The 15,436-nt window shown below is 38.1% G+C and overlaps 2 protein-coding genes across 4 annotated transcripts in view; one reads left to right on the top strand and one right to left on the bottom strand.

Moving 5' to 3' along the window:
- Nucleotides 1-1,754: 1,754 nt before the first annotated feature.
- Nucleotides 1,755-15,436, bottom strand: part of alg2 (ALG2 alpha-1,3/1,6-mannosyltransferase) — a 68,037-nt gene continuing 54,355 nt past the window's right edge. The window contains exons 1-3 of one of the 3 annotated variants that reach the window (XM_079895628.1): nt 7,854-8,062; nt 6,693-7,018; nt 1,755-5,120 (exon numbers count right to left, since the gene is read on the bottom strand). In XM_079895628.1, coding sequence (XP_079751754.1) covers nt 4,221-5,120; nt 6,693-7,001 — 1,209 coding nt within the window. In that variant the 5' untranslated portion in view covers nt 7,002-7,018; nt 7,854-8,062 and the 3' untranslated portion in view covers nt 1,755-4,220. Of the gene's footprint in view, nt 5,121-6,692; nt 7,019-7,447; nt 7,469-7,853; nt 8,063-15,436 lie in introns of those variants that run through there. The other 2 variants (XM_079895630.1, XM_079895629.1) reach the window with 2 other exon arrangements.
- Nucleotides 8,198-11,631, top strand: sec61b (SEC61 translocon subunit beta). Its single transcript, XM_079895631.1, has 4 exons — nt 8,198-8,339; nt 9,004-9,101; nt 9,424-9,528; nt 11,285-11,631. The coding sequence occupies exons 1-4, from the start codon at nt 8,337-8,339 to the stop codon at nt 11,370-11,372; spliced, it is 294 nt and encodes a 97-aa protein (XP_079751757.1). The 5' UTR covers nt 8,198-8,336; the 3' UTR covers nt 11,373-11,631.

Genomic DNA, 15,436 nt, shown 5'->3' with positions numbered 1-15,436 from the left:
CATTATAACTTTTTTGGGCTTATATAGTATAACAATATATTGCCAATGCTTTATTGAAAATAATTTCACATTCTTTTAAGTATTGCTTGGGTTGGGGAAAATCAGCTTTCAAAATATAGCCCTGATATGACTTTCAATTTATTTTAAGATTTTTTAAATAGCCTATTTTTACTGAAAACCAAGACAAAATTCCATTCATCCATCATGGGAAACAAAATTCCAGATTTTTTTTTTTTGGCTGTATAAAAGTTGTTATCTCTCTCTGAGTTTCTAAAACAGATGCCTGATTACTAATAAACGTCAGCAGTCCACAATGTCATTATCTCAACAACTGAGTTCCTCTCTCCCAACCCAACAGCTCCACTCACCCCGTTGACTCTTAATTAAATCCTTGGCACGCATATTCCTTTACCTCTTCATTTGCGCACACACGCTCGCACAATGAAGTGTTGTTTTACTCGCTCGCTGATAGCTTTTAAGGGTGGGTGCTTTTATTGAGAGGCCGCGCTGTGGGTTTATCAGAGCGGTCTGTGAATAAATGGCTAACCCTCGTGCCCTCTCTCTTGGCCGTCTCTGTAATTCTTGCGCTTCCATTAGCTGCTGTATTGATAACAGTCATTAGCATATTTATGGTGATGGCGGGAACGTTATTGTTTGTGTTGGTTATTAATCTTCCCTCTGAGCAACTGCTCTGACAGCTCAATCTATTCTGCCATCGCGACACACACCCGCTCACACGCACAGCGCTTTCAAGTTGAACGGTGCTTTTGTTTGAGGGTAAATAGGCGGTGTCGGGGGGCGCGCGGCAAGCGGGACGGGATGGGTGATTGACGCGACCCCTCCTCAGGTGAGCGCTGATCTCCAGCTGGGCAGAGGGCTCGCTGGCATCACTGTCACTCTGCCAACCGCTGCCAGCCTCACGCGATCAGTCCTCCTGATTACAATTAAAATACATTTACTGTAAACACACAACTCAACACTTAGAGTGGAGTCAAGAGTGTGTGTATGTAGGACAAAACCTGGTTTGCTAAGTGTGTGTGTGTAGTTGACTCTGAGGGGAGTTGTTTTTTTGTGCCCAGGGAGGGCGGATGGGGGTAGCTGAGTGTCTAATCGGGGGTCCCAGGTGACTGGTGAATATGCACAGTGTCACTCCCTCTGTTTGAGTGACAGCTCGCTGATTAAGGGCCAACTGAAAGCAGCCAGGATCACTGAGGGCAATGAGCATCTCAACCACACATTCTCTATCTCAAACCACACACACACACACACACACACACACCATCTCCAGAAACACAAGGCACTCCTAGATCAGAGCAAAACACCTGGACAGGGAAGCAAAAATAAAAGGGGTTGGACAAAGGTCTTGTGTTCTTGTCTGGGTCAAGCTACGATGGTACGCAAAGCCACTTTCACCTGAATAAAAATGTTCCCTAATGTATTTGATGTAACAGTTATACACTATAACAAGAGTTATTTAACAGACATAGTCTTTAAATGCATAGAAATCGAGCTTCCTAAGCTTCCTGCACGGGGCCATTGCCTATTGTAAATTTGACACGAAACGTTTCTTTATCTTTGGCGATAAATAACTGGTTTTATTGAGGCTATCATTTTGCTCATAACTTGCCACGGAGAGATGTTATTGATTGCTATTTAAAAAAAACGGAGCAAGATTTTTATTTGTTTTATACCACAAATGTAAATCAAAGCCCACCCCTCACAGTGCACCAATAATCCCCACCAGATATATGCTAATGTGATGGAATATTTTATTGAAGCTGTAAAATTTGAAATCATAATTTGCAAGCGTTTCATATAAGAAAACACTAAAAGACAGGCTATGAATACAAATGGTTGTAAACTAATATGTCATACAAAACAGTTAAGAGATATTCCTGTCTGTGCGTATCCATCAGGGGAAAGATTTTATTCCTATTTCCTTTTTACAATGCGCTCTATGCCTCTTCTTTGGGAACAAATGCTGTTACTATGAGATTTACCACTGATCAGCAAATACTCCACTGGGAATTAGTGTTGTGTGTGTTTTACGCAGATTTCTCTTACTCTAAAAGTAAACATTTATCACAGTTATAAATTAATGAATCTTTTTTGACATCATTGCAAAGCTAGTTTGGAGAAAATGTATTGCTCATACTTTAATTCATGTGCGATTGCAGCAAACAATATGAAGCCCAATGTCTCGCTCATTGTATTCTTGAGTGCAGGCTTGATGAAAACAGTTCATTACAAGTCATGTCCATCACATCCGTACTACAAAAACTGAAACTTTCCTCCATTCTCCTATTCAATGATTCATATCTAAATATCTTTAGCCCTAACACAGACAGTGCTAGCGAGAGGTTTGAAGGTTGTGCGTTCTGACCTTGTTATTGTGCCCGCTTGATTTACATGTTCGCTGGCCCCATAACCCCTCTTTTTATGTATGATTAAAACCCAATCAGTGCAAGGCTAAAAATAAGGTCCTCATCTTTAACGCATTGAGTGTTAATGAGGAAATGCAACAAAAACTGCTCCCAAACTGCCAACAAAACGGATGTGACGCTAGCGAGGCAATATATCTGACCGTCTGCGATACAGAATTAAAGCCTATTTAAAAACACCCCGCCCCCCTCACCCTTTATTAATTTAGCTGGAAGCCCAAGTGCGCTCACCTCTGAGGTTATCGCAGTTATCCAGTGTTTCATATGAGTGGACAGGTCGTTTAAAGCAGTGGTTCTTAACCAGGGGCCAAGGGCCTACTAAAAAGCCTCAGTAAACTTCAAAGGGGGCCTCAAGATGATTTTAAATAAGACAAAACAAGCTTTAAAATAAGTGCAAACAAATAAAATCAAGATATTTCTTATTTTAATTCACCTCCACAACAACTGTATCATTTGAAAAACAGGGTTCCCACAGTCTGGGAAAGCCTGAATATACAAGGTAGTCTAATTTTGAAGAATTTGTGATTTCTAGATTTGGAAAAATGATGGAAATCATTAAAATCATAAAAACACTGTAGGCATTTTAAAAACAAATATGTTTTAACTGAACTATACCATTTTCATAATTATGCCAAGCTCTAAAATATTTTATCGGGAAGAAATTGTGAATAAAATATATTTTTAAAATCCTTATTCTTAATCCATATCCATTAAATCGCAAATAACTTTAAAAGTCATGTAAATACATTGGTTGAAAAGAGTGAGATAGCTGAAGAACTATCATCACCCATTCCTATCAAGACATTCCAAACCTGTATGACTTACTTTCTTCTGTCGAACACAATGGAAAATATTTTTAACACAATTTAAGTCAATGGGGTCCAAAACACGTATTTTATTATATGCACAAAAACAGTTGAAATGTCTTTGTTTAGCAGAAGAAAGTTAGTCATGCAAGTGGAACAACATGAGGGTGATTTTAATAATGAAAGGATTTTCATTTTAGATGAACAATCCCAAAAATGGGGTTTTGGAATTTTTTTAAATAAAATGCTCAAAAGACTAAGTACAAAACGGTTGGTCAAATTAAATAAAAATAGAAATGTTAACACAACAGTGATCTGTTTTAATTTGAAGTAAATAGGCTACTGTTCTGTCTGGTCAGTCTATATCCAATGTATACAAAAAATAAAAGCTTCAAATGACAAAGTCAAACACGACACAGCATCTCATTTAATCTGGGCTTTGGTCTTGTATCAATAGTGAGGAGATACACAATCAGTAACAACCTCAAACCCAATACAGCACATGACCTTCAGTGTCCTAGGAAAACTTTTTTCCCACTCAAACGACCTTATTATGAGCATCTTTAGTTTGAGACTTTAATAACTCTTAACATCCTCCATTGTTATCACTAAGCAAAAGCATAGACACTGGCAAACAGAGCAGGGCACAGAAACTTCTCTATCGATTTCTGCCCGAGAAACTCTCTAATGGTCCTTCGGCATAAAAAAATGCACACACATACGGTTCTCAGGCCTCGCAGTGACCAGCTTGATCAATGTGGCCGGCTCACAATAATTCATTAACCTCTCAGTCGGACGAGTGCTCCACATTCTTCAAGGCTTGTATTGAACTCTTAAGCCATGTTAACTCCTGCTGCTCTTTTCTTTCATTAGTGACGACATACTTGCATTAGTCCCTCCACGGCAACCGGACTGGTAGAATGCATCCGTGTGCTGGTCCGAAGCGGAATGGCCTTTATGATGTCATAATTGGTTATTGGGTAAGGTTGGTGATATGACTGTAGAGCTGCTCAGTGAAGGCCTGCAGCGAAAAGCACTGCTGTACCCGCTCTCTGCCAGCCTGTCCCATACGCTGCTTGAGTTTAGGGTCTGTAACAAACTTCTGCATTGCTTCGGAGAAGCACTCAGGGGTGGGTTCGCAGAGGAAGCCCGTTTCGTCATGGGCCACAGACTCTAAAGGTCCACCCGAGTTAACTGCAATAACGGGGCAACGTGAGTACATGGCTTCAATGGGTACAATGCCAAAGTGTTCATTGCTGGGGGTGTACAGTACACAAGTGCTGCTGTGCAGCAAAGACAGTTTCTGTTTGTCTGAAAAAGAGCGCAGGAATGTGACATGGTCCTCCAGGCCAAGAGAGGCCACTAGTGAGCGCAGCTCTTCGTAGTGCTCTACATTCTCAACCACGCGTTCATCGTAACCCCCGGCCATTACGAGGTGCACACGCTCCCATTCCCCCGTAGACAGACGCTCCTTCAGGGCCGCTAACGCTTGCAGCGCCAACGGCAGGTTCTTCTTGCGTTCGTAGCGGTTGATTGACAGAAAGAGGAAGCTCCGCCCTTCAGGGAGCAGCCCGCTGAGGTCCTCTACTTCATCATTGAAAGCTGCAGAGTTCAGAGAGGGATAGAGGACATCGGTGTGGATCTCAGCTAGTTTGGGGAACGTCTCTTTGAAGACTCCTGCCGTGAACTGGCTGTTGACCAAAATTTGATCGGCCATGCCTGTGGTCAGTTCCTCAAACCAGTCGATTGGGCCGCGATATAGGCGCTTTAGAGCAGAGCGACGCTGAGTCAGTAGTTGGTCAGGGAAATGACAGTAGAATAGGACTTTCTTCCTGTGGCGTGCCAAACGCAAAAAGGGAATACATGCTGAAACCTGGAAATAGGAGATAAAATTAAACCTGGTGGTTTTGATGAGAACCAAAGACTTTAGACTTTAGAGACTAAATACTTTAATATGCACTCATATTACTTATGAATGGGAGAAAGTTTAGCATGCAATATAGCGGAATATGTCCTGCCTTTTAAATAAAAGAACCAATTACCAATTGGTAGTCATCATGTCACTGGTGTTAGAAGCTCCAGTTTCTACAGAAAGTGTTCTGAGACTGGCGCTTAGGACTGCACATGCGCATTGGCTGGTCTAGCTTGTACAATAAGCTTTTTTAAATGCTATTTGAGCATAAGAAACAACATTTATGGCACAGTTCATGTCAGATTTTGTTGTTGATTTGAAATATGTTATTTAAATGCGAGTTCGACAAGCAGTTTTTGAGATTTCTGGCTTCCCCCATTCAAGTAGATAGGGCTTGGTATTGGTTTCACAAAATAGCTTCCCGGAGGCATTGCAAATATGACGGCAGAGTGAACAGACTTTCCTTTGAAAGGGATTTTGATGAGAACGGCTCTCTGGAATACTCAGTTCTGACTGGCCAATCGCAGCACTGAGTGGTCAAATGTTTCTCTATAATGACCACTACATTTTATTTGACCAGTGTCTATGGCACTACTGTGCTAGTTTTTATGTCTCTTCGTTTTCTAGCAACGCCAAAATCATGGGTTTGATTCCCAGGGAATGCATGAAGTCATTGTTACAAAAGAAACCTCTTCAAGGTGAAACAAGACTTCTGTTTGGTTTAATTTTGTGATGATGACTTGCCAGATGACTAATTATTACTTCCTGGTTCAAATATTCATATACAGTTTTCATAGCATTTTTTAATATTCATTTATGATTTTTATGCCATTTTCAGTTCACAAAAAAACGTAGTTATGTAGAGTACCTCACTTTCACTTTACTCCAGGTTCTTGTCTTATTTTGGGTCAGTCTTGACAAATTCGGTTGTTAAAGTTTAACTAGAGACTCTGACCAGATCACTGAATCAATGAGTTGATGAATTGAGAATAGCTGCAATCAGATTAGTCAGATTCTGTGTGATTGATATCTAGATATCTTCAGTTCGAAACAACAGGGAATAATATGTTTTTATGAAATATAGTGGAAAAGTCACATATTATGCTTTGGAATGTAATGAAGTTAAATGAAAATAAAATAAAGATACTTGAAAAATAAGTACAGTAACAAAGTACAAATACTGTTACTGTCCACCACAGATAATTATTGTTAACTAAAACTATTCAAACTAAAAAAATAATTAATTAAAATATAGTTGAAATCTATAGAATAAAAATTCAGATGAAAAACGTATTATCTTTGCAATTAACTTAAATAAACAAGTTGAAGTTGAAGTACTAAAATTACTAAAACTTAAATAAAGATATATTAAAGAATAATAAATATGATAAAAGCACATACCATAATTACTCAAACTTAAATTAAACTGACATCTGAAATATAATATAAAAATAAAATCTAATTCAAAAATAAATACTATAGTAGTATATAAACAATACAAACATAGTTAGTTTTAGTAGCATTAGTAGTTACCTGATCACAGAAAATAACATCGAACTCCTCCCCACTAAAGAGCACAAGATAGAGAGCTAGGTAGATCATGCGCAGGTATGCACAGAGAGCGTGGAAATAACCAAACACGCTGGTGGGCAGCCAGTCGCCCACACACAGCACAGGAAGGTCAGGTGAGAGAGTCTCAGAGAAGCAGTGCTGGGGGTCATAGTGTGCCGTCCAGATCTGAACAGTGCAGCCGCGAGATCGCAGAGCTACAGCTGCGTCCACCACCAGACGCTCCGCTCCACCTATACCCAGATCAGGGTGCAGAAACACCACCCGAACCATCCTGTCCTGACCAGAACCTGCTGAGTCAAAAGGAGGTCAAATGACAGTTACACCTCATTTTTAAGCTCAACACAAAGCAACTAGATTTTCCAGTTACTCTCTTTCCACAAAACCTAGTAATTATCACACATACACTTATATTTGCTTAGCTATCTAAATGACAACATTTCATAGACATCTATTTTTACATACAGCTATTTATAAATACTATAACCTAACCCCCACTCTAACAGAAAAGCATTTTTACAGTTTTTTTTAAAAAACTTTATTAACATTTATTCAGTTTTGACAAATTAGGACAAAACAAAAGGGGGAGGTTTTGTCAGATTTAGCTTACTTCTGGGTACACATTTGTTCCCAAAGTATGGTTAAGTAGGCACACACACACTGCATAAATAAAGTTACCATTGTTTTTATCAGATGATTAATCTAAATCACATATTAACCTTGATTACATCAAGTATGTCATGGCTCTGTGATGTTACAACAGGCCAAAGCGCGCACACGTTTCTGTGCACGTTCACGTGTCCATGTCACTGGGACATCTGTCTCTAGTATCTCTAATACCTTCTATTGTATATTATTACAGTCCTGCATCATTAAATGTCTGCAGATATCTATAAACAAGTGGGATACGCCAACTCAGAGTTGGGAAAACATCAATATTCATTCTTATTATATACAGTATGTCATATACAGTATATAAGTCTAGACTCAGTATATACCCTGCTATATTCTAAGTACTGACAACATTGCACACAAAGCACATAAAATGTCATATTTTCTTTACACAAACTCAAATTGTGCTTACAGTAAAATGTTTAAAAAACATTGAGACGAGAAAACACGTACCTTTACCGTCAGGTGTCTGTATGAATGATGAAATATAGCTCAAAGTTCGCGATTTAGTGAAACTGGCTTCCTGATTGAGCCAAAATGTCTGCCCTACTCTGTACACATCATCAATTGCACGCGACACGTCACTGCACTCTGTTCTACCGCCTTTGAGTTTTCACAAAATTCATTTAGAAGCTGAGCTGCATTCGCTGATTTTAGTTACCTTTATTCTGGACGGTTTTAACGTTTTATAGCAAATTAGGTTTACAAAAGCATCTAAAATGCGTTTAAAGTAACAAGCAGGACCACAGCTCCGGTCAGGCGCTCTACTGGCACCTATGGGGGTCCTTTAGATGGCTGTCGTGGCCTTCTCAGCGAGACGTCATCAATAGTCTTTCTCTTGTAGTTGTCTGGATCGGCTGGAGTTCAGATACAGAGGCAGTCACTTATATTCTTTATTTTACCCGCAGTCTCCTGAAACATACATTATTAAACAAAATGGTAAGTTTCTTAATCCAGTTTTTCGTCTATCTGGAACCTTATAATAAATGTTTTGCGCGTATTAACAGTTATATCTGGATTGCTAGCTGTCTAGCCAGTCATGCTCTCTAATAACGTAAGTTACCGTTATTGGAATAGTCTACCCAGTTCTAACATTTAATTGCTTAGTAGCTAATCGCATGTGAGTTTCAATTACTAGCAGTGGGGTTTTGAATAGTATTAAGTCTTGTGCCAGACGATTCATATGCAGTTTGTGGGTTGGTTTGCTCACTAGCTGCAATCAGCGCATTTGTTTGGGAGACGTGGCTCTCTTGGACCCCCACACCAGCTCTTCAGTCTAAATCTGGTCCACTCTTTTACCATGAATACTATATTGTACTATTGAGTCTACGTAGCATTACCTCACTATTATCTATGATTGAACATCTAGTGATCTATATCTTTTAAAAACAATTTATCATGCTCACATATGAGTTATATTTTGTATCTTGGTGGAATTTATCAGCCATTTAAGGTCTACTGTAGCATTATTAACTTACTGTTCTTATTGTAGCATGTTATGCCTTAAAGGTGGATACACAAGTTTCTGTTGGTGCCAGAAGGCATATTAAGTCAATCACTGTGCATTTGGTTTACCAAGTCCTTTATTTGTCTGTCTTCTCAGCCTGGACCCGCAGCTAGTGCAACAAATGTTGGTGCCTCCAGCCGTTCCCCGAGTAAGACGGTGGCTCCCCGCGCTGCCGGCACATCAGCCAGACAGAGGTAAGAACCTTGCAAGAACAGTTTTGTTTGGGCCTTAATGCACCATCAAGCTGGATCTAATTGTGTTTCTGTGATTTTGATATCTGAGTGTTTAGTGTTTATTTGGCCCTCTATACGTGACAGTTGACAATCATTAGTTTCTATTTAATGTTTGTATTGTAAATTTGACATCGTCAGGGTATGATTTAGTTGCTCGCTGAACTGATAGTCAGACTCCTATCAGTTGGTTGGCATTTTAATTTAATTTGAGTGTTTGATAAAATCTGACACTTTTATTTGTCTTGTATGTTAAAGCATGTTTTCTTATTGTTGATTCCCTCAGGAAAGCCCCTAGCAGTGGCGCACGCAGCGGAGGCAGATCCACAGCATCAGCTGGCACAGGAGGGATGTGGCGCTTTTACACTGAGGACTCACCGGGACTTAAAGTGTGAGTACTCGCACAGAAGGATTTAGAACGCTTTCTACCCAAAGAGAGAGTAAAATATAAAATGTCGTTTCAAAAATAAATAAATTAATACTTTTATTCAGGAAGGATGCATTGCATTTATAAATTAAAAAATGTATATAAATAAAGCGACAGTAAAGACATGTATAATGTTACAAAAGATTTCTATTGAAAATAAATGCTGTTCTTTTGAACTTTTTATTCAAAGAATCCTGAAAAAATGTATCAAGTTTTCCACAAAAATATTAAGCGGCACAACTGCTCAATTTCAGCTTTGTAATCACAGGAATAAATTACATTTTAAAGTCTATTAAAATAGAAAAAGATTACTATTTATTGTTATAATATTTCACAGTATTACTGTACGTTTGATGAAATAAATGTAGCCTTGGTGAACATAACTTTTTTCAAAACCCCCAAATTTATGTATGTACATGAATAACATTGTTTGAAAAATACATTTATTTGTTTATCAGAAATGTTCATATAAATAGTGCTGTTAGTAACATTATTATATATAATTTTTATTCAGTTATTCAAATAAATAACAGGCATGTATTTGAAAATAGACTGCAGAAATGAAGCAATTTAAAAATAAAAAAATATAGGTATAATCAGCCCAGTTAGATTTAACATTGGTGAAATTATCTTTAGATGTTTATCAGTTTTTTCTTATTCTAATAAAAATCTTATGTTATATTCCTTTCCTTTTTTTATTGCTAGTTATTATGCCTTTAAAAAAATCATAATAAAACCACAAGCAAGGAAATCATGCTAGACATTTTTATTGCTTAATTTAAGGACAAAATAAGAAAAGGTTATGATTTGAGGTACTTAATGTGCAGAGAACCAACACAGACGCTCATTTTTAATTCATCCCCTCAGCTCAACAGGAAGTGACACGAAAGGGACGGGCAGAGGGTTCTGAGAGGTTTAGCATTTATAAGGATAAACATGAAATTTTAACGACAGGAAATTGGCCTCATGGGCTCAACCTCCGTCTTTATTTGATGTCTCCCCTGCCGTTCCCCTCCTACAGCTGTGTGCGCCTGTATTTACAGGCTCTCTCAATGAAACTAACTTCTGTTATAGTGTGTTCATCTACAGCAATTTCTCCTTTTTTTTAAAGAGCGGTTCTAGATTTGTAATGTTACATCTGTTCATTCAATATGTAGGAATTATCCGAGCATGTCAGAATGGATTTGAGTGTGGTTACAGTGGCTGTGTTTACAGTCGAGAGTCTCTTAGAGTAAGAGAGTCTGGAGTTATGAGTGAAGTCTTTTTCACTCTTTAGACTGTGTGTTTTGAGCTTAATTAAAGTTCCGTTGGAAAAGGTCACATCAATTAAAGCCTGAGGGGTGGGCCTTCTGTCGGCATGGTTACGCGGCTGCCTAGCGACTCAGGGGATGGTCAGTTCCTGCTTTAATAAAGCCCCACATTTTCCACCTAGCTCGTTAACAGTATCCTACTCGCCAGCATTTAGAATCCTAATTACACCGTCTTCTGTCACATGATTAAGACGAGCAGTCCCGATTGGCCCACAGGGAGGAAGTTTGTGCCAAGCTTTTTATCTAAATTCCTCTCATATTCTAATCAAGGATCTTCTGAAATTTGAGAATTAGTTACTGAGTTTAGTCTGTCTATCCTCCACTAGGGGTCCCTCTGTCTTACCAAATTTTGTATGATCATAATGAGATCTGGCAGTAATACCATCTATTTATTCTCCCCCTTCTTGCAGTGGCCCGGTACCAGTTTTGGTGATGAGTCTGCTCTTTATCGCATCTGTATTTATGCTGCACATCTGGGGAAAGTACACACGCTCCTAAACCTGCATGACCTCTGGACACCACCGAATCTTAAGCCATTGGACTTGGACCAAACTCTGACCATCAACACCTTTTCCTTTATTAAAACCTCCATTTCAAGGGGTTGTCACCCCCATTCAAGTTTACCCAGCCACTACAACCGTTTGGTAATTTACAAACCCTCAGCCTGCCCTCCTTCCACCAGATCAGGACATCTTTTTTGTTAAACCTTTGTACAAACTAATATGTAAAATTGTACAATAAAATGCTGTAAAACATTTGTCACAATTGCTTTTCTTTCATTTTCACTAAGGGAAAAAACCAGAGGGTCTGATTTGCATCACAGGGCATAATTAGCACATCTCCAGTCTGTGGGATAAAAAGTGGTTGTATGCAAATGCGCATTCCAGACGTGCCGTTACTGTGCGAGCTGTTTTGGCTCCACCAGTCTCTGAACGTGACGTAATAGGTGTGCTATTATTCCAATTCCATTGAGCTTGCAGTCATGTCCCATCAACACTAAATCAACCGTGCCTGTGCAAAAACAAAATCTTGCCCTGCCAAGCTCACAAAAAAGGGAATAAAAACTCAGAATTTCTTTAAATCAGGTGTTAATTTCTATTTTAAAACTGCACAATAGGTGGCTTTGCTTAAAATAGCGATTATATTTTCCTAATCTGTTTTATATGGGTAGATTTTTTTCAGTCATTGAAATTATGGGTTTCTCAGCACCCCAGAAACCAAAAAATCTGTATCGCATCTGAGCTCCTCAGGTGATCTTTTACGAAAGTGGGCAGGTTTAACTTGCAGCCTTTAATGGAAGGGATTGACTTGTAGCTGAGCATAAATAAGGGTTAAGACTAAACCAGGACTAGTTCTTAGTTCAATTAGGACATTTAAGTAGCTTTTATAAATGTGCCTTAGAAAAATACATTACTGGTGTGCATCTTGAGACAAAACAATGGCACTGACATATCTTAAAATATGTCAGAGCAAGTTGCTTTCAGTTAAAACCGCTCAAAACATGCATTTTAGTTTGGGAATAGGCTTAAGCCTCGTCTGTGAAACTCGGGGAAGGAGTTGTGGTGGTGGATGCAGGAATGTTTGAAGGAAAGCCAAGGCAAGTGGCCAATAAAATTGTACTGATTAGTAGAATTATAAAATGCATGCTATTTGAATTCATGAGGGATTCCATATGGCTTATCTTTTGGCTGAAATATACATGTACGTAGTCTCAGTTTATCAGAAATCATCTTCACTTAAAAATAGATGAGCATTCCTTCCATTTGCAACACTGAGATACATGTTTGTCAAACATCTAAATAAAATGTTCTATTTTTGTATATTTAATGACCTACAGGATATATAGAGCCTGTTACACATAATTTAGGCATGTTCAGAATCAAAACAGGCCAGTTCATGTCATTTAACTCAGTTCATGGCATATAAAATTTACTAAAGGAATAGTTCACCCACAAATTAATATCTCTCAGAATTTCTATTCTAAATTGTGTAAATAGTTTTTGCTGATAATATCCACAAACGGACATAAAAAAAGCTGTTGTTAGCGCGTATTCATAGAACCGAACGTCAATCATAAGCTTCACCCGACAGCGTGAAATGATCCTGTAGGTGGCGCTGTGACCCACTCTTCCAGGTTAAACAGCCTCTCTGTGTCTGTGTGTGCGAGTTTAAGTCTGTGTTCTTCATTATTCATGTCCTAACTGAGAGTAAGGTTTCCCTCTGGTTCATTCTAATCCCAACAGCTAACAACACACTCAGAATTATTCAGTATCATCTTAAAAATGGATCCATATGGGCAAGGAGTGCTGCATTTGAGTGTGTGTGTGAGAGAGATTGCATGGAGTGTGTTTTAATTGTTGTCTACTGGGCTCTATGTGCTACTTTAGGCTGAGATCCAGTGTTTATGACTAATGCATTAACGTACAATAATTTAAATCTCTGCTCCAGATACAAAAAAAAGAGTGACCATGAATGTATTTATATTAAAAGCACAACATATTTAAAGAACACTGTGTCCATAAGGTACTTATATATATATATATTTGTTTTAATATTTTGACTATTTTTTAAACATGTACTTTTTTGTCATATATTGCACCATTAGTGCTTTTACTTATATATTTATTTTGACATGGATATGGGTCTATTTGCATATTCAAGGACTAGAGGAAGTCACACTGAAAGGTTTTCAAATTTCTTTGAAATTTGAAAACGTGTCTGGGTGAGCGTGTTCACACCTCGAGATTCAGAGTTTTTTCTGTTCAAATTTTTTTTCTTGTAACCATTTCCTGAGCTCTAACCACTGCCTGTGTAGAGGGACAGCCCCAGAGAAAAGACACTCACAGATATCACTAACAGCAGCTGCATGCAGAAGCTCATGCTTTCATATACACAGCTTTTAAAGGCCGCGTGGCTCATTTTCTATGCAGATACCTCTTCCTTTCTTTCTTTCTTTCTCTCACACACACATATTACCAGACTTTTTCTTTCCTCAGAGGACACACAAACATTCACCCCAGTATTTCAGTGATATCACTTTCAACACATTTTCTGTATCTTTTTTTTTTTTAAACTTGTTATAATTAAAATTATAATACAATTATTTCAAGAGAAAGGGAGTGATGTGGAGAAAACCAGAAGTGGAGCGGATCAGTTTGGAAACCCCAGATTGGCAGTGGCAAGTCAAGGTGGAAATGCAGATTTAGCTCATTTTCAGAGGATGTGGTTCAGGAAAGAGTGCAGTTTGCCTCCGCCCCCTATAAGTTGGTATGGTGGACCCTTCCACTTGGGGAAATTTTGTGCAATACTAGAACAAGAAAGTTGGGAGGGGGGGTGGTCAGGTCTAAACAGGGTCCAAAATTTTTTGTGATCCGATGACTCAGACCACATTGGAGGTATAAACCCCCATTACGACATCGCATTTATAGTGTAAATGTTAATGTGTTGTTGATTAAAAGTCCGCCTACTCAACTGTCAGTCATCCATTGTGCTAAAACGACGGTTTTGAACATTGAAAGTAAGATATAAAAATTTGGCAAAACACACACACGTTCCTGAAATGGAACACACAAGATGGATGATAATACCAAGTGTAAACAGGCCAGGTCATGCTCGTCTAAATCTGGTCACTTTACACCATTCTGTCAAAACAAAACACGATTCATACCTTGGATATTTCAGTAGTTATACTCTGGAATCGCATTCACATACACATCAGCATCTGCATACTATGAGACATGTCAAATGAAAACTGACAAGTTGCGGTTTGTCTTCTTGAAAGAGAAATTTTGTGAGGACGACTTTGTAATAGCCCGGAGGGGATGACACGGTGGCATTTGAATAAGTAGAACAAGAGATACAGCAGTGGAAGCCACTCCTTGTCTGTGGGAAGTGAGCCTTCAGCATTCTTACATCTTTTGTACATACTTATCATGAATTTCATCTGGAGATTCACTGTTCTTAAGAAATACATAATGATCTCAGAACTGTTTCCCTAAATATTCACGTGTTTGCTCACATAAGACATTTAGACATAGTTTCATTTATGTTTAAACATTTATCAAATGTCCCAGAATATCTGAAAAATCGTACAATTTCTGCAGGATTCCATTTTCTTGAAACTGTCACATCTAAAATAACGAAATAAATTGAATTACTAAATATAAAACTATTTTCTTTAAAATTGTTTTCTAGAATGCTTTGCATGATGGTGAATTATATTTTTTAAAATGTATTTATTTATTACAAAAAATCTACACATGATCGCCAAATGAAAATATGATGTTTAGGTTCTTTGGAAAAATAGAGTAAAAATTTGAAGTAGAAATTTCCCTGATTTAAACACTTTTTATAAATTTACTGTGAAGGAGAACTTTAAAATTGTGGAAAATTAAAAATTTCAACACTTGAGGATAAACAATAAAAAAATGAAGTGAGTAGACAAAAAGTTTAAATTCATTAATGCTTATCCTTTCAAAGTAGAAATGTATTTTTTTTTTTTTTCTTTAAAGTATTTTGTCTCTATTTTGTCCTCTTATTGAAGAAAGAGACTTTGTGGTTAT

The sequence above is a fragment of the Squalius cephalus genome, assembly GCF_949319135.1.
Source record: "Squalius cephalus genome assembly, chromosome: 15".
In the NCBI taxonomy this organism is placed as follows: domain Eukaryota; kingdom Metazoa; phylum Chordata; class Actinopteri; order Cypriniformes; family Leuciscidae; genus Squalius; species Squalius cephalus.
Note: the sequence above shows the minus strand (reverse complement) of the source record. Positions and strands in the feature narration are given on the sequence as shown.

What these genes read in the sequence shown, in the direction of transcription:
- sec61b (XM_079895631.1), top strand. An exon ending in GGCACATCAGCCAGACAGAG is followed by an intron (nt 9,102 to 9,423) that starts GTAAGAACCTTG and finishes TGATTCCCTCAG; the next exon opens with GAAAGCCCCTAGCAGTGGCG. An exon ending in GACTCACCGGGACTTAAAGT is followed by an intron (nt 9,529 to 11,284) that starts GTGAGTACTCGC and finishes CCCTTCTTGCAG; the next exon opens with TGGCCCGGTACCAGTTTTGG.